The sequence below is a fragment of the Toxotes jaculatrix genome, chromosome 9 (assembly GCF_017976425.1).
Source record: "Toxotes jaculatrix isolate fToxJac2 chromosome 9, fToxJac2.pri, whole genome shotgun sequence".
Lineage (NCBI taxonomy): Eukaryota > Metazoa > Chordata > Actinopteri > Toxotidae > Toxotes > Toxotes jaculatrix.
This window is the reverse complement of record NC_054402.1, coordinates 24,157,901-24,178,228: the sequence shown is the minus strand read 5'-3', so window position 1 is coordinate 24,178,228 and position 20,328 is coordinate 24,157,901. Positions and strand designations below refer to the sequence as shown.

General features: G+C 42.5%; 1 protein-coding gene across 4 annotated transcripts in view; it reads right to left on the bottom strand.

Annotated features, from left to right (window-relative positions):
* phldb1b (pleckstrin homology-like domain, family B, member 1b) overlaps positions 1–20,328 on the bottom strand; it is a 98,995-nt gene that overhangs the window by 1,201 nt on the left and 77,466 nt on the right. Inside the window, exons 10-26 of one of the 4 annotated variants that reach the window (XM_041046953.1) lie at positions 19,312–19,440; positions 17,146–17,301; positions 16,947–17,057; positions 16,774–16,863; positions 16,217–16,351; positions 15,360–15,482; positions 13,981–14,142; positions 11,500–11,640; positions 10,261–10,377; positions 9,989–10,094; positions 9,300–9,344; positions 7,786–8,128; positions 5,868–5,958; positions 5,060–5,206; positions 4,485–4,704; positions 2,029–2,114; positions 1,832–1,861 (exon numbers count right to left, since the gene is read on the bottom strand). In XM_041046953.1, the coding sequence (XP_040902887.1) occupies positions 1,832–1,861; positions 2,029–2,114; positions 4,485–4,704; positions 5,060–5,206; positions 5,868–5,958; positions 7,786–8,128; positions 9,300–9,344; positions 9,989–10,094; positions 10,261–10,377; positions 11,500–11,640; positions 13,981–14,142; positions 15,360–15,482; positions 16,217–16,351; positions 16,774–16,863; positions 16,947–17,057; positions 17,146–17,301; positions 19,312–19,440 (2,232 nt within the window). The remainder of the gene's footprint in view (positions 1–1,831; positions 1,862–2,028; positions 2,115–4,484; positions 4,705–5,059; positions 5,207–5,867; positions 5,959–7,785; positions 8,129–9,299; positions 9,345–9,988; positions 10,095–10,260; positions 10,378–11,499; positions 11,641–13,980; positions 14,143–15,359; positions 15,483–16,216; positions 16,352–16,773; positions 16,864–16,946; positions 17,058–17,145; positions 17,302–19,311; positions 19,441–20,328) is intronic. The other 3 variants (XM_041046954.1, XM_041046955.1, XM_041046956.1) reach the window with 3 other exon arrangements.

Sequence of the window (20,328 nt, the reverse complement as noted above, 5' to 3'; positions counted from 1 at the left end):
GACCCCCCACCAACTCCCTGATTTCTCACTGGACTCTTACATGTATCAGGTATGGACTTATGAGGATTATATGAAGACTCCAGTCTACAGTGGCTTCAGAAAGCATTCAAATCTCTTTCTTTTTTTCCCCCACACTTTGTTGTAAATTTAATTTTAAATAGAAAAAATGACATTTTTGCCTATCAACCTACAAAGTGAAAACATGTTTGTATAAATGCTTGCACATTTATTAAAATAAAAAAAAAAATCTCTTATTTACAAAAGTATTCAGTTAATACAGTCCTTTGTAGAAGTCTCTCCGGCTGCAGTTAGAGCTTCTAGTCTTCTTTGGCAGGTCTTGATGGTTATTGAGTGTAAATTTAAGGGCGAAAGAGGCACTTTTACCAATGTAAAATAAAATCTACAACACAAAGTGTGCAAAGAGTGAATAAAAGCCAGTGTTTATTACTGCGTCGTGACCGGAACTATACTGGTTGACAGTGGGGAGACAGTTCACTGACTCTAATGAGGTGTTTTGATAAGAGTCACTCATTCATGTTTAATAACTGCTGAAAATTTTGGTTTTCAGTGGAATAAATGCTGTTTTAGAAGCTATTCTTTCCTAGCACCAGACTATGCCTCACATAATGTAATCTTAATTAATAATTAAAGTCAGGAGTCATTTTCTTAAAAAACTAATAATAATAATAATAAAATAAAAAATTGCCCATCTTTGAACAACTGTTTGCTAACAACTATTAACTATGTTTGTGTTTTTGTGCTGTCAGCTTGTTGTGCTGCCCCCTAGTGACAAAACAGATGAATAAATTAATGCAAATTTAAAGTCTTTAAAACATCACACATCTGTGGTTAAAGGTTTTATCATCAATCAGATTTCTCTTTGCATTCAAGATCAAAAATTAACAGTCACTAATATACTTTGTCTATATAGTTGTCATTTTCTAATACTTTATATTTTCCTACAAAATAATGTGTTCATATCTTTTTGAGTGTCTTGCGAAAAAAGCATGGAGATGGTTACCACCTGGTTACCATCTTAGGAAACAGGCACAGCTTGGGACACCACAGGTGTTTTCCCCATGATGTTGTTGTGTTATTGGAAGAACAACCAACCACACAACTGGACAATTCACATCCATCACTTTGTCTTTTCTAAACCGTCACACTTCTGTCTGTGCTGAGTGAACCAGACATTCAACTTTTTCTGTCTGTAATGTGACATTAGAAGTGACGAGTGAAATCAAAGTTCCAGCGTTGATCAGAGCCACCCAGTTAGTCAGAGTGCGACGCATTACGACAGGCCATCAAACACACACACACACCTATCAACACACACTTCAGATGAGGAGGGAGCAGAGGATCAGTTTTACGTTGGAGGAAAAAAAAAGGACAAGATGTGTCGGGCTGAAGTCAAACGGCGAGCAGGCCTGACTGTACAGAACAGAAACATGGTCAGAAAGTAGGAAAGTATCGTTCTTACCTTCATCAGTATATTTCATACAAAAATGAACTCTTCTTAAAAAACACAGTCAGGATATTTTTCTGTGCAAGAGCAGAAGCATACAAATAAGGAATCTCCTGTTTTTTTTTTTAACAGCTCCACTGGTTTACACTGGGATCACTGGGACAGACAGAGGGATCAAGCAGGATTAGCAATTCAAGTTACAAACTGACAGGAATCAAACCAGTGGACTTCCTGTAACTAAACACATCTCATAACCATGCAGTGTCAGTCGTTGACCTTCCATTCTCTAATGACCACAAACAGTTTGGACACACCACGTGGGGTTCAGTGGGGTTAGATGGGTGAACAGAGAGCACGGATACATACACTGGTCATATTCAAGTTGAAAAATCCCTTCTGTGACAGCAGCCGCCCCAAAGCAAAAGCACAAACAGGGAGAAGAGAAGCGAACCACAGAAAGTGCAAAAACATGGTTTAAATAAAAGAGAGTGTAGGATGAAAAGAAACAAAGTGTGAAATAACTGAGGAAAAAGGAATATTTTCAGACTTCATTAGAAGCGTACCTTTGTGGCACTGCGGAGGTGATCGTAATAAACCTCTTCTATTGCCTGGAAGTAGATCACACCCTTCAGTTTGGTCTCATGTTTATCTGTGGGGAAGGGAAAAAACAAAAAACAAAAAAACATGGGTTTGTTTAAAGACTAAAACACATTGACAACAACAGACTCTTCTCGGCCAGACGAGCCAACGTGCATCACTTCCATGTCACCTCGAACGACGGCGGGGAGAACACGCGATACGGTCATTAAAACGGAGGAATCAAACTTTGATCATGACCAATTTATGGTTCGTGATGATGGATGGAAAAAGACAAGCACAGCACTTTTTTTCTCTGTTTTTAAACCAATGGTGCTCTCATTGTATTTTCAGACTTGCCTGCATTCTTACGCTACTCTGGTACATCATTGCAGTTTGTTTCATCAGCCACTGCAGAACTGCAGTAAGGAACCGGTAGGGAACTCAACACCCCTCTCTACCTCCAGGCACAAACACTCCACAAGCCAACTTAAGAGTAGTAGGTAGAAACGCAGTGCTTCATTTCGAGGAATAACACTTTCCTTTTAATACGCAGCTATTATCTGCTAATGACCTCTTTAGCATTCAAATAACCCTGCATTTGCATCTCATCTGACTGCATCTAAATTCCCAAATTTCTGCTTGTTGCAGTGGTGGAGGCTGATTGAACGTGAATTAGCGCCGCTCATGACTTACGCTCATCACCTCTTGTAACTCACTGTTCAAGGTCAAGAGACAATGGCAAGCAACGCATCTCAATCAGCGTCCTCAGAGAGCGCCGCGCTGTGTGCATTTTAACTACCGCCGGAGTAATCTCAGCACACCTCCTCACCCTGGATCACTTTCAACGAGGTACGCTTTAAGCAGCTTTAAGCGGAACCTTCTGAGGACTTCAAAGGCCTGACAGCAAACAAGTGTCCCAGAGCTCACAGCGCAAGATCAAATTACACGACTGTGCACGCTGCACCTGCTCAAGGTCTGGAGGACGCATGTTCTGACTGTCGCTCATCCACGGCAGGAAATTTCTGCCACTTTACACGTTAAATGTAAAGCTTATTGCAACCATTTTCCATTTGTAACCTCTGATATTTCCATGTAGTTGCTATAATGTTCTGCCTTGGCCGGTTGGTGACAGCTGTAGCAAAAAAAAATCCCACAGGCACTTTAATGCATCGCATTAGTGTTGCATCACTTCTATTAACGCAGGGTGGACAAATTTAACAGGAACACCTTACAATCTAATACTAGCAGAGGTGGAATGGAAATAATTAGGATCTACTGAAATAAAGTACTTCAGTATAAATCGGAGGTACATGTACTTTACTGCAATATTTCCATTTCATGCTATTTCATCCTTCAACTCCACTGCAGTTCACACAGAAATATTGTACTTTTTATTCCCCTGCATTTATCTGACTCAACCAGTTATAACAGTAAGATGCTACTTACACATTACAGCATCAGTAATATTATATATAATAAAACAATATTTTTTTCTGCAGTATGACATTATTTAATGAAGACTTTAACTTGTAATTAAGTATTGTTATGTTGTTATTGGAGTATTGTCACTCTTACTTAGTAAAGCACCTGAATACTTCTGTCACCACTAAATGTAATACACTACATGAAACCCTGTTTTTGGTAAAGGTTGCCAGGTTTGATTTAAGCTGGGACAGTTTGTGGTTACTGTGGCTGGGATGTTATGTTGGACAGGTGCTGCTGTTAGTTTGCCCACACACCTTATAACACCTGTCCAGCACCCACGCCTCCATCTCCAGCTCACTAACATGAAACTTTCACTGCTAAATATTTCTCTTCTCTCATATAAAGCACAGCAGCCAGGTTTGATAAACTAAACTTTACCTGCAGTCTGCTGGTAAATACACATAACATTCATCTGTGTGTATAGCTCAGGTAGCTATGCTGGCAAAGGAAGCTCATTCTCTACTCTGACAGAAAGTGTGATTTACACAGCAGACGACACATTTCCAGACGTGTGTGTTCGTTCACTGGTGTAACATTGGCTCCTACAGTGTTGCATTATGGGGTTTTTTTCTGGACATAATGTTGCTAGGCTAGAACTTTCTTCATGTCTGTTTATTCTGTATTCTAAAAGTGTTTAGGAAGCCCAATTAAACCTGCTGGTTTCTGCTGGTTCATGTAATGTTTTTGTTTTTTTGTGTGTTTTTCTGCTGCAGACAAAATCAGCTCCTGTCTGACCACAGACTGAATCAACTGTCAAACGGCCCAATTACCAGTGTCACAGAATGTCATGGCGAGGACGTCAAAGACTGTCTGAAAAATGCCAACAGCCAGGGAAAATAATTCGGACCGCTTCAAGAGCCTGATGGTGTGTCTGAGCATGTTCCCCTCTCTGAGGGGTAGAGAGCAGAAACACCACAGCAGTGAGCACACAGCACAGCGTCCCAACTCTTCTTACCAACGTAGTAGGAGAGGGTCCTTTTGAGACGATCGAAGACGAACCAGCGTTTCTTCCAGGACTTGATCTTGCCTCCCATCTTTACCAGGTAGCCCTTGCACATCTTCTCAGAGAGGATCACGTGGTAGCAGGTGTCCACGCTGTGGCCCGACGACTCGACGTGAGAACGCAGGTCGAACTCCTCCTTCCTAATGGGCAGGTAGCGAGTCATAGGACGGGCCTGGATCAAGTAGAGAGAAAAACACAGGAAGATAAACAGCTAGTACATCAGATATTAACACCTCTAACAGGATGGACAGTTTGGTTATAAATTTAGTGAAATGATCAATATCAATATTTATGTTGTATTTTTTGCATCTTTGTCTTCAATGTAAAGGTTTTTTGTGTGTCAATGGTCTGACGGCTGTTCGGCACAGCACTGTCATATATCACACATCACTCTAAAAAAAAAAAAAAACAAGAAATCAACATTCAGGAGCCCACATCTGTGAAGCCCTGCCACGTTTCCAGCAGGCAGGTGGAGTAATTTTATACCTTTCTACCATGCAGACTCAATTATGTCTCATTTTACTGACCTGAGAGAAGTTCTTAGCCCTCATCTTGACCTCTTTCTCCACTAGCTGCTGCCGGTGGAAAGTTTCATCCTGTAGTCTTTTTTCCGCCTCCTCCCTTCTCCTCCTCTCCTCCTCCAGCATCTGACGGCGAGCCAGGCTCTCTCGTTCCTGAAGGAGAGCGCTTTCATTAAATATTTTTTTGATCTATGGAGGGAGAACTCAGCCTCACATTCATACATTCATGTACATTTTTCTGTGCTCAGAGTTGCCCACAAACTCACGCTGCTGGCCACCATGCAGCTCCGCCACAGTGGTCGATTCTTTTAACAGAAACATTCTCTTATTTGGAGAAGTAACGATTGACTCTGTGGACTCTATGTAGACCTATTTGAGAATATTTATTATTTGTTGCTTACAGAACAGTGGCATTCTGCTTTAAATCACAGAAACTGACTTGATAAATATATGTTAGCTTGTGAAAAGAGGCTGGTTACATATAGCAGAAAAACTGAAAAGCTAAACGCAACATGAGAAATGTGGGAGAAAAGGCTTCAGACCAGAAAATTGATTGGATCATCTTTATCGGCCTTTGTGCTTCCCACTAAACTTCTTCATCAGGGCACAAAGAGATGAAGACGTCTGATCCAAGGAGGCCAATAAAAATGAACGAGAAGACTGAGTTGCTGTCATGAAGCTGTGTTTCTCTACTTTATGCTCAGTTCAAAACTATTGACAGGAGCGCTGCAAGAGCTCTCATCAGTTACTATGTATGGATTCAGGATAATCGAGTTCTGGTGCTGTAACACACTCTTTTGAAGTTGTGTCTTACCCGCGATTCAATAAGTCTGGCTTTCTCCAGCTGCGCCTCCTTCAGCATTTTCTCCATCTCCTCAATCTTTAGCGTGTCCACTCCTCCAACACTGATATCAAAAAACAACAACACAGAGTTACCACATTAATGTTCGTCTGCATTCAAATCCATTCCAAGATATTAAAATGTTCACAACAACCCCTACACTGAACAACTACATGAAAGCATCATTACACAATTACACAACATAATTTATTTCCAACCAGGGTTCAGACAATATCTTTAGGGCAACTTTGTAGACAATGTTTTGTGAATTAATTTACATACAGATCTGACAAAATTCTTGTTCTTCAGTATTTTCTACAAACGTGTAAAAAAAAAAAAAAAACAACTCTGAAAATGATTTAAAACCACAAAAAGTCTCCCTTAAATTCCAGAGAACAATAGCCTCACTGAGCCTGAAATCAGAAGCTTCCCATCAACATCCACTGCGCTATTGTCCAGTGGTACAACACGGGTCCACTCATGTTGACGACTGTGCATCAGCAGTGGCTGAGACCAGATCTAAGAAAGCGGGCCAACTCCGATCTGATGAGTCGGTGTGTTTTTATCAAACTGATCCTGCTTTCAAAGTTATATAGGAGTTAGTGTAGCTGCAGTGGGTAAGCTCTTCTGAAGGGTAAATAGTTTAAAAAATGTATGTTATTGTGTTGTGAGGATCCATGTGTGGAAATATGATGAAATATAGGCATCTTCTGTGTGCCTCTGCTCACCAACACAACAGTGTCTCATGTTCTTTCCTCATTCTTACTGTTGCATAATAACTTTTTCATTACAGGTCGTACAGCTCAGAATCTTTGCCCCATTTGTAAATATGTGGTATTTTCTTAATGGCTGATAACATGTACATTATATGATGTAACACTGATACAGAGCTATTATTCATTTCACAGAGGGAAACATTTTAACATACCCAAGAAAATGGGGGCAAATGAAATCATTTAGGGGAGAGTGAATATTTATCTCTTCTATAAAGAAGTAGAACTTAAAGAACAAATGTTATATTGAAATTTTGTAACCAAAGCTGATACACTGCTGTGAAACAGTGTTTTTGAGCCAAAACGTTACCGTTACCGTTTCCTCCCTCCTCTCTGTCTCCACTGTGCATTTTTCTAAGTCATTTCAAAAGAATTATTCCAGCAGTTTTTGGGATTTGACTCTTGAGAGCTATAAATGAGATATGAACAATGGGAGCTGCTGAGAACCTGCTGCGGTGAACACTGCTGTAATGTAGCACACAGCTTCGCCACATAAACAGATGGTCTCCAAATTAGCCGACCTGTGGATAAAGACTTTAACCGGTGGGAGAGCAGCCCGGTGTGTGTGTGTGAGTGTGTGTGTGTGTGTGTGTGTTAGGGTCTGATTTTAGCTCCTCATTCATGTCTTGTTTGAAAAACACGCTCATCAATTTTCTATCAACTAACTGATTAATAATTTCAGCCCTAATTCTGACTTTTGAGACATCCGATACAACAAGGAGTAGAAAATACAGCAAATATGGACTCAAATATGGAAACATGGATCCTCAGTTGCAAGATGTCATTTGGTGACAACAGCAGATGAGAAAGAGAGCGGTGACTGTAAACATGAAACGAGATATCACCAGAACAGTGTTGATATGACCAGACCTGACGCTGATCGACTCAAGATCAAAGTCTCCAAATACTGACATAAATCTTTCAGTTTGAATCAATGTGCAGCTCTTATGCTTTTATCAAATTCCAAAAAATGTGGCACCTTTTCCAGTGCGTGTATAACCAGACTCCTCTCTAACATATTCTTTTAAACAATCTTAGTAATACTCATAAACCAGATTCATGTTATCAATGGTTTGACTGAATAAATGACTCTGTGTGTGTCTCTTTCTCTGTTGTACCTGGACATGTTATCTGGCGAGCAGGCTGAGTTGTTCCCCGTGGACACACTGGTGTCCATGCTGTCGGAGCTCTCCAGGCTCAGCGTGTCGTAGGGCTGCTCTCCGGCTGACGGTGGCTGGTGGTGCAGGATGGAGTGGTGAACCAGAGGAGGGGGCCCTATAGAGCTGTGGCTCAGTGTGGGGCTGTAGGCCATGATGGGGGAGTAGGAGGGCGATGAGGAGGACGCAGTCATGAGGTGGGGCTGAGAGCCGTGGAGCGCTTCCCACTGGCACTGAGCCTCTGCCGCCGCCCTCTGTTTGAGCTCGGCCAGACGGCGGCGCTGCTCTTCGATCACCTGCTGACCTGAAGGGAGGAGGGTGAGGATCTGATCAGTGGATTAGTTCTGATTTTGATCTGAGGTAGTAGATGGTTCAGCGACTGAACTTCAACCCTGCAAGCAACATCACCAACAAGTCAGCAGAGGTCCATTTGGTTCCTACAGAAACCAACAAGCTAGCTGAAGAGTAGGTCATCCCAAGCATCTGAAACTGAAGACCCGCTAAATTTACTACCATCACCAGCACCAGCCCACAAACTACAAGACCATAAACCATGCACCACACATACAGGTATGTGCTCTCTCTCAATCACAAGCTCAAAGGTAATTATGAAAACCAAAAAAGTCCCACCACCACAAAGTTGGAGCGAAAGTTAAGTACAGGTATCTGTATATCTTCTCTCATTTCAGATCCATGCTGCTCTGCACCTGATACCGGGCAGATACATCTGGAAAGAGGTGCCCAGGTCGGTAACTCCAGAGGAGGGGCGCTCTGAACATGCAAGATTTATTCTCCACTAGCAGGAACATTCATGGAAGATTGATGGAAGAAGAGAGAGTGTTCGGTGTTACAGATAAAAGAAAAGATGAAAAGAAATCTTTTGGGGAGAGGAGTTAATGACACACCCGAGATGGAAGAGACGGAGGGAGAGGGATGAAGAGAGGAGGGTTAGGTGAAGACAGGGTCTGAAATTAACAGCCGTCAAGTGTCAAGTTCTGGTAAACGCTACCTTTGATGGATAAATCAAGAGAAGTAACCTGACAGACTGGTTTAACTTTTGGATGAGACTTGGGGGTTTTTTCTCTAGGTACATACAGACTTTGGTCTTTAGTTAAAGACCAAGTCTAAAGACAACTGCTGATTGGCTGACTGTTATGCTGCTCTGTGTGAAGTGATGGCATCTAAGTCGCTGCTGCTGCTGCTGCTGCTGTTTGAATGGTTAACTAGCCACATGCTGTGTTAAATTTAATTTATGTGAATGATGAATTTAAACTCTACAAGTGAATTTACTTGTTTTTCAGTGATTAAAGGAATAAAACAGGGTGAGGAAGAGATCTTCTTCACAATTCTGTTCATTTCAGACCCTGCATGTGACATATAAAGAGACAGAAGAAGAAAAAACAGGATGAATCCCGCTGAGTGAAATGAAGAAAACATGAGGAATCATCAACTCCTGGACGCAGTGATCCGTCTACCTGCTGAGCTTTCCTCTATGGTGTTCTGTCTGGAGGTCTGGGGCTCTGTGGTGCAGCGGCACAGGAAGAGACAAATCCACAGACAGACAGAGACAGACAGACAGACAGACGTGAGGAAAACCTGTACTGCAGACGCTGATGAGCGTGACCGGCTCCTATTTTCCAACCCAGCACCCGTGGGTGGCAGCCAGCTGAGCTAAAACACCAGACGGCTTTGCTCTGATCCATTTAGTCAAACAGCACTCGACGCATAAGGAACAGTGTTCTCTGTAAAACTGCACCAGTGTCCCACACATCCAAACAGCTCAGAGAAGAAGAGCAGGGCAACACTGAACAACCACCAACACAAACAAGTGTTAGGACTTCCACACTGACTGGCACTGACTGGGAACCACTGACCCAGACGACGTGAGATGTCTAAGCAAGCCCATATTTATTTAATGTATGAATAACTATAGTACTATGTATTAATGAGTGATTTATCATCATTAAATGAATTCATGCTTTAATTATTTGCCACAAATCATTTACTATTAATGAGTAAACAATGTAGGGCATCTGTGTGGTGTTCAGATAGCTGCTTCTGAGTTATTAAATGACAATGAACACTGACTGCTTCATCAATGTTTCAGTGCTGAGGACTGTTGGTTTTTGTAAAGTGACACTCAGGGACAGACCAGGCCAGTTACCTTTCTGCTGCAGAGCGAGCTGTCTCTTGGTCTCAATGTCCTGCAGGGTTGCAGCCAGGTTCCTGGGCAGGCTGCCGGTGCTGTTGGCCACCAGCAGGGGGCTCTGCTGGGTCAGAGGGAGCAGGCAGCGTGTCAAGATTTTTATGGGGTTTGAATAATTATCAGGATTGTAGAATTGTGGTTGACATTCTCAAAGAAGATAAAGACGCAAGACTTGATTAGAGACCGATGGCCACATCCCTGCACCTGCTGAAGATGAACAACCAGCCTACCTTGGAGCTCGTGTTGCGTCCCAGTGTTGCTGCTCCGTGCTGAAGAGGGGACGCAGAGCCTGATTTAGGCTGATGAAGGGAAAGGCCCGGATCACTGTCCAGCTTGGAGCGGAACACCTGAGGGAGCAAGCACAAGACACCACGATCAGAAACAGATAACAGCATGTATTAAATCTAACCCATGAGAGGGCAGATGGAGTGTTAGAACAATGTTAGAGGTACAACTGAAATCCACCATGGATGAGTTGCAAGCACCTGATGGAAAATAATGGTTAAAAGCCTGATAAGCATTTGGCTGTGAGTGCTTCTGATCACTGATGCAGTCACAGCAAATAAAAAGCTGCAATCAATAAATCTAATGGCAATCAACAGTTGATTTCAGTATAAAAGCCTGCATGAAAAATATAAGTGCCAGCAGACAATACATGAGTTATGATGTGGGTTAATGCACACACACATAACACACACACACACACACACACACACACACACACACACACACACACACACACACACACACACACACACACACACACACACACACACACACACCAGAAATAGCAGCCCAGTCCCTTTCATTGAACAGCTCTTTGATCAGGCCACTTAAGCTAATGCTGCATTCATGTACTATAAAATCTGTGTGGACTTGATGTTCAAAGTAATGACTTGAAAGTGTTCGCACATTCTAACTTATTTAAAGCAGCGATTGAAGTTTTTTGCAGACTTCTGCTACAGACAGTTACTCTCAGCTTTATTCTGACCTTAAACACATAAAACGGCTTCCTGTTTTATTCCAGAGCAAACACTGAGATTCAAGTCACAATAAAAAAAAGCCCCAGCACACAGATGTGACCTGTATAACATCTGTGTTAACAAAGTAATGAATGAATCCAGTTTGTTTTCATTTGACTGAAATTAAGACACCCTCAGTTTTAAAGTCAGAATGAATCACTATTTAAAATGTGAGCTTAACTGTGTTTTCTAGTAGTTTTCAAGAGGCTTCAAGGGGAGAGGCTGTCATTGCAAACTTCTTCATATGATGTGAACGCAGCGTGATTAAACCCCTGACATGAAAAAAAGCTTTATTGCCGTCTCTCCTCTTGACACAATCACATACACAAACAGAAACAGCTTCTTCTCTGGATGTGACCTATGGCAGCAGGTTGAAGGCTGGCAGAGAAAAAGCAAAAGGATGAGTGGGGGGAAAAATGAAGAGAAAGAAGAAAAGAGGCCCTGTACCTGCAGCACAGGCCTGCGGCCTGAGAGAGACTTGGCTGGCAGAGGGGGAGGACATAGCTGGCTGGAGTCAGCCATCAGCTCCTGGTACCACTGCTCTAAGTCTAGCTTGGGCAGGTGAGGCCTGCTGCCCTCAGACTGGTACTGGAGAGCACACGGAAGAAGCAGCAGCACAGGAGAGAGGGTGGAGGAGAGAAGAGAAGGAAAAAGAAGACAAGAAAAGATTAGAAAGCATTCAAAGACAGTAGGAAGAGGGTAGAAACATTTGTTTTATACACTCTCAAAAGCTGTAATTAAGGTTTTTTTATACTTTGGAAATTAAATATCTGCAACACATTATTGTTGTCAGCTGCTTTATGCGTTATACCCTCCAGCAGCTAAATCTCTCTTTTACATGTCTGTGTTTTAATTCTCTGATTCTGCTGCAATGACCCAGTTTCTCACAAGAACATTAAAGTTTTCCTCTAATTTTATGTTTTACTTCACTTCAGCTTTCTTTAGACCCCAATACCCACAGTGTCTCTGCAGGTATTAGTTTAGAATTTAAAGTATCTTAAAGAATAACACCAGATTTATTTGGGTTTTCCTGCTGCCATTATTGTTGAGATTTTTACCACAGTGACAAGCAGCCACCGTCGGCTACATCTCAACTGAAAAACTCATTTTAAACAGCTGACTGAGACATGCCGCTTACATAATACAGCTGTTACTAACATGACGATCATGCAGCTAATCGCCATGTTAAATAGAACTGTCCTCGTTTTTTTGCATTGCTGCACAATAGTTCTCTTCTCCTTGTGGAAATGAAGGGATAAAAGTGATTTATTTAAATTCAGTTCTGGCACAGCAACAGTCTCATTTTAAGACACAGTGGCAGTGACTGAGAAAAATGCAGCACACATGATCTTAAATATGATGGATTACATAAGTAAGATCAGGAGTATGACTGTGAGCCACTTTTAGCAGATCTCTGAAAACAATGGGAGTCTGTGACTTCAGGCGAACCTGCAGTACAACAGACAGTCTCCAGCCTCTGACAAATACAGCAACATCACGGGGGTTTGGAGTCTTCATTGGCTTCAGCAGTGACAGGAAAAAAAAAGCCTGGTATTATTCTGTAGCGCCCAAAGCAGTACACACTGACTCCACCTGTAAGTAAGTCAAAATAGATTTTCTTTTTTTGTATTAGGCTGGGAGAAGCAGACGGACTGCAGAGCAGGGGATAGTTATCCAAAGGATGGAGACGATTAGAAGGAAAAAAAAAAAAGAGGAGGGTTGTCTCATTTAAGTGTTGGTTTACTCTCCTGGAAACTACAATAACAACAGTCCACCACAAAAAGATGTTTTGGGATTTGGAGTATTTTCTGTTGGGGTAAACAGAAGAGAATTTGGGCATACATAATCAGAAGGGATGAAGTAAACAAACGTAGGGCTGATCCATTCTTTCATCTAAGTGTGAACGGATTACAGCAAGGTTTCCAGGAAATCTGCATCTGTCTGTTGCTGCCTCTTCAAAACTGCACTGACTGGCACGAAGAGGGGCCGCAATGATGCCAGGTTCCACGTCTACACTACATAATAATTCTGAGCAGGTTCTGAATGGGTGTAATTAATTCTAAATAATTAACCAGTCAGTTTTTGATGTACACTATTATCCCACAATGCAGTGCAAGGAACTGCTCAGAGCACAGCTTTAGAAAACAATGACAGAAATAAAAAATCTTGAGACTAATATTTTTTTAACTGACATTTCAAAGTCACAGTTTGACTGATGTCTCATGTTTCACGTACTAACAACATGTACTATGACGACTAGCATGTAGTACAAATTTTGTATAAATAATATGTAGAATGAACTTTGGAAACAGATATTGTATTTGTATTGTATTCAGTTTAAAGCATGTATATTCCTCATATTCATTTTTTTGTGAGGTACAACAACAGATATTTTGTAATGTCAGAGCAGAAAAAGGACAGGAAGTGTAATTAATAACACTGATGAAGGCTGCATTCCATTTATGTGAGCCAGTGTTTGGTACTGTACATCAGAAGAACTGGAAATGCTTCCCCGGACACTTGATGGAACAGAGCCATTGTTCACATTAGTGGCTGTGAATTTGTTGCACCTGTCATATGACTTGGAGAGTACCTTACAGCTCCCAGCCTGGGGGTCGGGACTCACACGCAGGGTCACGAGATAAATGTGAGGTGTGATGCAGAGTACAGGAGAGATGAAAAACCAAATTTCATCTACAGCACTTATGTATTTCATGTTAAATTTGATAAGATTTCCACTAATATTTGCTTCAGTTCTTGTGAGTTACTGGATAATGTGAACCTGAAGAAAATACTTAGATAAAACAATGGTAAGATCCTTTGGTCACAGCAGACATTACTGTTCTATAAGCTATTGCCTTACACCCTCAAACAAGTGCACGCACACAGGTGTTTAGCAGGAGAAGAATAGGGAAGGACAGCACACACCTCCACAGAGAGAGACAGGGAGGAGCCATGAGGAGAGGGGAGGCAGGAGAAGGCGGGGTCTACTGCTCCAGACTGCAGGGGCTGGCGAAGCGGGGAGGTAGGGGACGATTCCACCTTTGGCATCCCATACATCTGATTTAACTGGCCCACTGTCACATACTCCTTTTCCAGAAGCAACACACACACACACAGGTGGAGAAGGGAGAGGAGAGGAGAGGAGAAAGAGACAGGAGTGAAGACAGACACGTCAGCAAGACAGGCAGCAGGTGGGGAATGTGTCGAGTACACTTAGTGACCTTCTGCATCATGAGGGTGTGAGGGAAGGAGGGAGTGAAAGGAAAAACACTGACCAGAATAAAACAGAGCACAAGGCAACACTATACACACAATCAACATTAGCATTAGACCCATCATATATGCAGCCAACACTGGCCTCATATCTCTCAGACCACCAATATGCTGTGATTAGTTCCATCACATATTCATTGTACAGGTTGTACAGATCAATACTACACTTTTGTCTACAGGACATCTTTCATTTTAATTTCTTTAAATGTGAAATTTTGATCAGAATCCCGACGAGTACAAATTACTTTTAATACATTTATTTTCATCCTGGGTTTCTGTCACATGTAACTAGAGTGAGCAATCACTGGGAACCAGTCAGAATATTTCCTCATTTAAATCATAATTTTGGTAATTTAAGACGTTATTAAGTTCTTTAATCGCTAAGGTCCTGTGTTCAGAAAAACATAGGAAACATGAAAGATAAACACGAACAAAGGGTTTACAAAAATGTTACTTTCTCAGTGCAGGTATTAATTAAAATAATGTTTTGGTGGGATGTCCTGACTCATCCATCTCACTCTACCCTCATCTCCTGTCACTTTGCTACTTTTGGCAATCAAATAAGCACATGAGCACTTGATCAAATACGTTATTCTGGTTCCAGTACCAAAGCCCAGATGTCACACAGACATTTATATAAAAAATCATATTATATCCAGCCCAGGGAGATGTTCTTTTCAGAATAAAGGCATGAAATGTTACAATTTACTACCTGAAGTTCTGAATAAAAATACCAGTTTTTGTTTGCCTCAATAAAAACCTACAATTTGTAAGTCAAACCCTAATGAAACCCTCTGTACTACTCTAAATTAATCTGTGCCTCACAGCTACAGAGGGTGAGTATAAGCTGCTTACACCAAAGGCCCATGTACCACAGAACAAGGCAAACAGTACAGTCAGTTTGATTAACTGCACGCCAGCAGAGGGAGCAGCATGACATGAAAATGGAAGGATGGGGAGACAAGAGAGAGGAGAGGAAGCCAATAAAGACAGATCAAGTCAGGAAAGAGACAGACAGGAAGTGATGGTACCTCGCAGGCGCCAGCTAATGCAGCATCAATGGCAAACGAGCAGCCGTGTGAGGTGGGCTTGCTGCCGTCACAGTGGCTGCTACCGCCGTACATCTTATAAACGTCCGACAGCTTCATATACTCCTGAGGCCAGCAGCCGACAACAGTCAGACAGGATGAGAAGCCATGAGGACAACGCAGTACTGCACTTCTAACACACACACACACACACACACACACCCCCAAGCACAGAGCCGACCCACAATGCCTTGAACTTTTTAGTTTCTTGACACTTCTTAGCAAACCAACAACCAGGCCCATATTTTATGTGGTTGTTGTTACGGCAGTTAAAAAGTGCACAGTGTGTGTGAAAACAGACAAACAAGAACACACTCAGCAACAAACACAGGGTGTCTTTAGCATCACGAGTGGCTGACACACAATCAGGTCACAGACAGGCACTTTGCTGGTTCACAACAACCAGTGATGTAGTGGTCCGTTAAAAAAATTAAAAACTGTCACTTCTGCTTGATCCTAGTGCAGAAAACAGCAGTGAAATGGTACCAGTAACTGTTCTGAACATAAAAGGTGAGCAAAGGGAGATCTTAGGTGGATGCTAATCCACTACATCCCTGGACAAAACCCAGCTCCAGCTGAAAGCTACTGTGCTGGCTCCTCTTAACTGGCATTAATTAAGGTCTGGTAGAAAAAGCGACCTGGGCCACCACAGCACAGCACAGCACAGTACATCACAGGTGCAATTGGAGCCACAGTGTGACCGGGACACTGACAGTGCAATGAGTGACCTTTGGGGTGAGTTGCACACGAAAGCAGAGAGGAAGTAGTGGGCTTCATGCAGGGATCATTAGTCTGATTACCTCTGTAGGGCTGCTGGGGTACAACTGACAGGGAGGGGAGGGATGTAAGTAGGAAGGAGAGGCTTGACAGAGGGAATGCTGGGAGGAGTAGACATCCTCCAACAACAGGTCAGCCTCGCTGATATGGAGCATTTCCTGTTTCAACAGTCAGGGATAAGTGTTTTTAAATTGCCTGCAGAAAACGTATAGGACACTGGACACAAGTTCATAAAGTTAAAGGGAAAGTGTGACACAGATGTTCTGTCACTTGCCTTCCTCTCTGTTGCAGCTTCAGCCTGTGTTGTCCAAAGACAACATGTAGGTAAACACTTATCAATGGCATTTTCCATCGTAAATCTTTGGATTAGCCTGATAACACCATGTTAGGTTCAATTCGACCCAAATGATTATCAACAAGTCTGCACACCAACAAATCGCTGCCAGTTAAAGGGGTTAAATGTGGTTACGAATCAGCTGTGAGTCATCAAAGCTCCATTTTGTTTTCAGGCCAGGAGCACTGAGGGTGGATGTGTGTTTGCTTTCACCAGATCCACTCTGAGGCTCAGTAGTTCTCTCACCTCTCTCATTGCAGTGGAGGATTTGGGGAAGCTCTTTCCTCCAGTCAGGTTATGGTATCTCTTCTCCAGGGCCAACAGTCTTTCCTTCTCCTGGAACATGAAGCCATAGATTCAGACCGAGGCTTTATTTAATGCACTGACAGTGTGAACAGTGTGGACAGGTAAATGCGTACCTTTTGGAGCATCTGCAGTGTCAGGGTTCTGTCTTTAGCTAGCCGCTCACACTCCTGAGTCGCCTGTAGGCTGAGCTGGTTGGCCTGGCTCTCCAGAGCAGACACTTTCTCCTACAGAACACAAAAACCCATAGTGTTCAAAACACTCAGGTCATTCTTGTATTCCTGTTCCTCTGCAGTCTTTCAGGTGTGTCCTCACCTTCCTCTTGGCCACACTGCTGTGGTACTCGGCTCTCTCCTGGAGCAGCTGCTGGCTGATGGTTTCTCTCTCCTCCTCTAGGCTGCTTTCTCTCTCCAGCTGCTGAAACTCCAGGTCCTCAAACTTTTTGGTTCCCGCTTCCAACGCCTCTCCGTCCTGATGGAGGCGCACACCCGTGTTATCAGCGGTTACAACACAAACAGAAAACGTGCTGCTTACACTTGCTCATTGTAAAGCCATCCACTATTGCCAGATTAGCGTACTTGCTAACAGCGACGTGAAAACACCTTGACATTCGTATCTGAAATTGTTTAAAACATTTTCCCAGCACAGCTGAAGCTCATTCTGGGGGACAACTAAAAGCTCAGCGTGCTCAGTCAAGCAGACAGCCATGTACAACATGCCCCTACTGCAGCACAGCTACTGGTGTGTGGTCATTAGATGTACTATTAAATACAGGAGCAAAGGGATGGTCAATTACACTGAAAAAAAAAAACAATATTCCAATATTTCATACTGGAAGACTTTGATTTTCCCTCCATCACTTTCACTCCATTCTTCTACTTTAACTGCTCCAGAATAACAACAATATGAGCTAATAAAGTTATAGCCCAAGTACTATAAGAAAAAAATAAATCTTGACTGCAAAATATATGTATCAATAAATCTGCTCTGAAAACAGTACTATGAAAACAGTGCTGCCTTCAATGTAAATACATATTCTACTGTGTATTGCAGAGATTCCTCCTGAGCATCAGCCTGTCCTTCCTGTTGTTGCTCTGTCACTATGTAGTTGCTGACAAGTTTTACAGCACTTCCTGTCAGCAACAGAGACGGGTGTTTGAGTCTGAGGGCTCTTGAGAGTCTGAGTAGCATTTGTGACCCAACAGCCTGCAATGTCAACTCACTGACATGCAGCCTGAGAAGAAAATGACTTATTTTTTTTTTGCAAGTGATCAAAACACAGGAACAAAGGACTCACAAAACGTCAAACAGGTTCAACTCATACGCCTTGGGAACAACTTCTGTTCTTCGTTTAGACTTTATCCTGCTTTGCACCACAGACTGAATGTACCTCTGCTCTCCTGGCTGAGCCTGAAATTCCCTCCTGCCCATCATAAAAATTCTGTAAAGTCATATGTCAAACTTCATACCTGCTGTTCACTGTACTCTCTGAACACGGGCTAAACTAATTACTTATTAGCTTTACTGAATGGTTGATATAGTATCACTGTCAACTGACGAGATATTTCAAGAAATAAACATAGTCTTAAATGATTCTTCTAGCCGGTAGAAACTTTTTTCTTGTTTACTTTCCTGCAGTAAGTGCAAGGTCCGACAAAACCAAACAACAACATTAATTTACACAGGAGAAGTCACAGGACGAGAGCGAGGAAAGACACAGAATGGATCTAGTCAGGGCCTATGTTAATTGATTAGTGCTGAGTTATACAAATTTATGCGAGCCGTGGCAAAGAAGAGATGCAGATCAGACTCACACATGCAGTGCAGCGGGGTCATGTCACATGACCCACATTTTTACCAAAATGCATCACTTGTAGCCGAAGTGACCAGAGGGCCATTTGTGTGCTGAAGGCTCCAGTAGCATGTAGGTGTGGTGTGGAGGAGGGAGCATTCCTGCAGCTGTGTGGGGCACTGAGAGGGCTTCTCATAAATACAGTGTGTGTGTGTGTGTGTGCGTGCGTAAACCATATGTAGCAGGTCCCTGCTAAAGGGTTAAAGGTGCCTGTAGCACTATGTGTGTTGGTATGTGTTGGGTTGTGGCACATGTGCCATCTTTACACTGTTAATACTACTTATCAAAAGTAATATAATAAAATACTTCACAATTTAATACATTTAAATGTGTCAACCAAAGGTGCTTTAACATCAACAAAAGTAGCCTTTGTGGGTGCAGTGTACAGTGGATCGGACATAACACGATAAACAGATGCTCCACTTTGTTAAAGCACCAGATGCTACAAATTCTAAACTGGTGTTTAATACCAAATAATCCCTCTGTGAGTCAGGCCGATGCACCTCGCCTTCTGTTTAAAAGAAGGTAAATCTGCAGCTGTTTCAAAGTTTCAAAGGGGGCAGGCTAATGGGACTAGAGCTGTTAGGTGACGGGGTGGTTTAGGTGCTCCTGCCGGACTGACGACCCACCCTTTTGAGCTGTTCCTGCAACTGTTCCCGCAGGGACTCGGGACAGTTATGAAGCTGGTTCTTCAGCTCAGCGTAGCCCTCCTGGAGGCTCTGCAGGGCCCGGCGCTCGGCCTCAACATTAGCCCTCTCCTAGAAAGACATAACACACACACCCACACATGGGATGGATGGGTGAGGGGAGAGAAAGAGGGAGAGAGAGAGAGAGAAACACACTTCTCAAAATCCACGCCATGCAAATAAAAAAAAGCTGCAAGGTGTTAGCAACAGACACGTCGTGACAGATTTTTAGGGTTTGGCAGAGCACAGGAAGCAGGTACGAAGCCACTGGGATGTTACAACTCACAAGACAATTACACTTCCCAAGCTTTTCCTATGACAAAGCCCTAATTTTCTTATACTTGACATATTTTTGAAATGTCATATTCTCTTTGTGGCTCCAGTCTTATCTATATCCATTCTCCAAATGAGAAAAGCTTGTGCCAACTTCGGACTTGCTAAATTGGACCATTCATTCTGTCACTGAAGGTTATGGACAGTAAACATAACTTCAATAAACTGTGAGACAATTGCCTCATAACTGACTTGAAATGTTTTTGGCCCCAGAACATTTATATAGTCACTGCGGCGCAACACTATCTTGACAGCAGTGAAAGTGTCTCAGTTTAAGTGCAGAAACATCGCCTCTCCTGGGGGCTGCTCTAGTTTCAAACTCTGGAATCAATCGATAACTACTAACTTTGCTGTTATTGGCTGTGTTGGAACAAAGGTGGCTTTAGAATTTCACCTTCTGCCTTTCGTATTTTGATGTGAAAAACTGAAAAAGCAGACAGGTCCTCCAGGACTGAGAGCGCTAACAGGAGTCTCACTTTAAAAAGAAACCGGTAGATGCTCTGTTGTTCTGTTCTCCGAGCTGAAGGGAAGCTTAGAGCAGTTAAAAGAGACAACGACTCCTTTTTTGTAATAAAAAATGCCAAAAGTATTTTTGTCAGTTGTACAACCACGATTCAATGAAGAAAT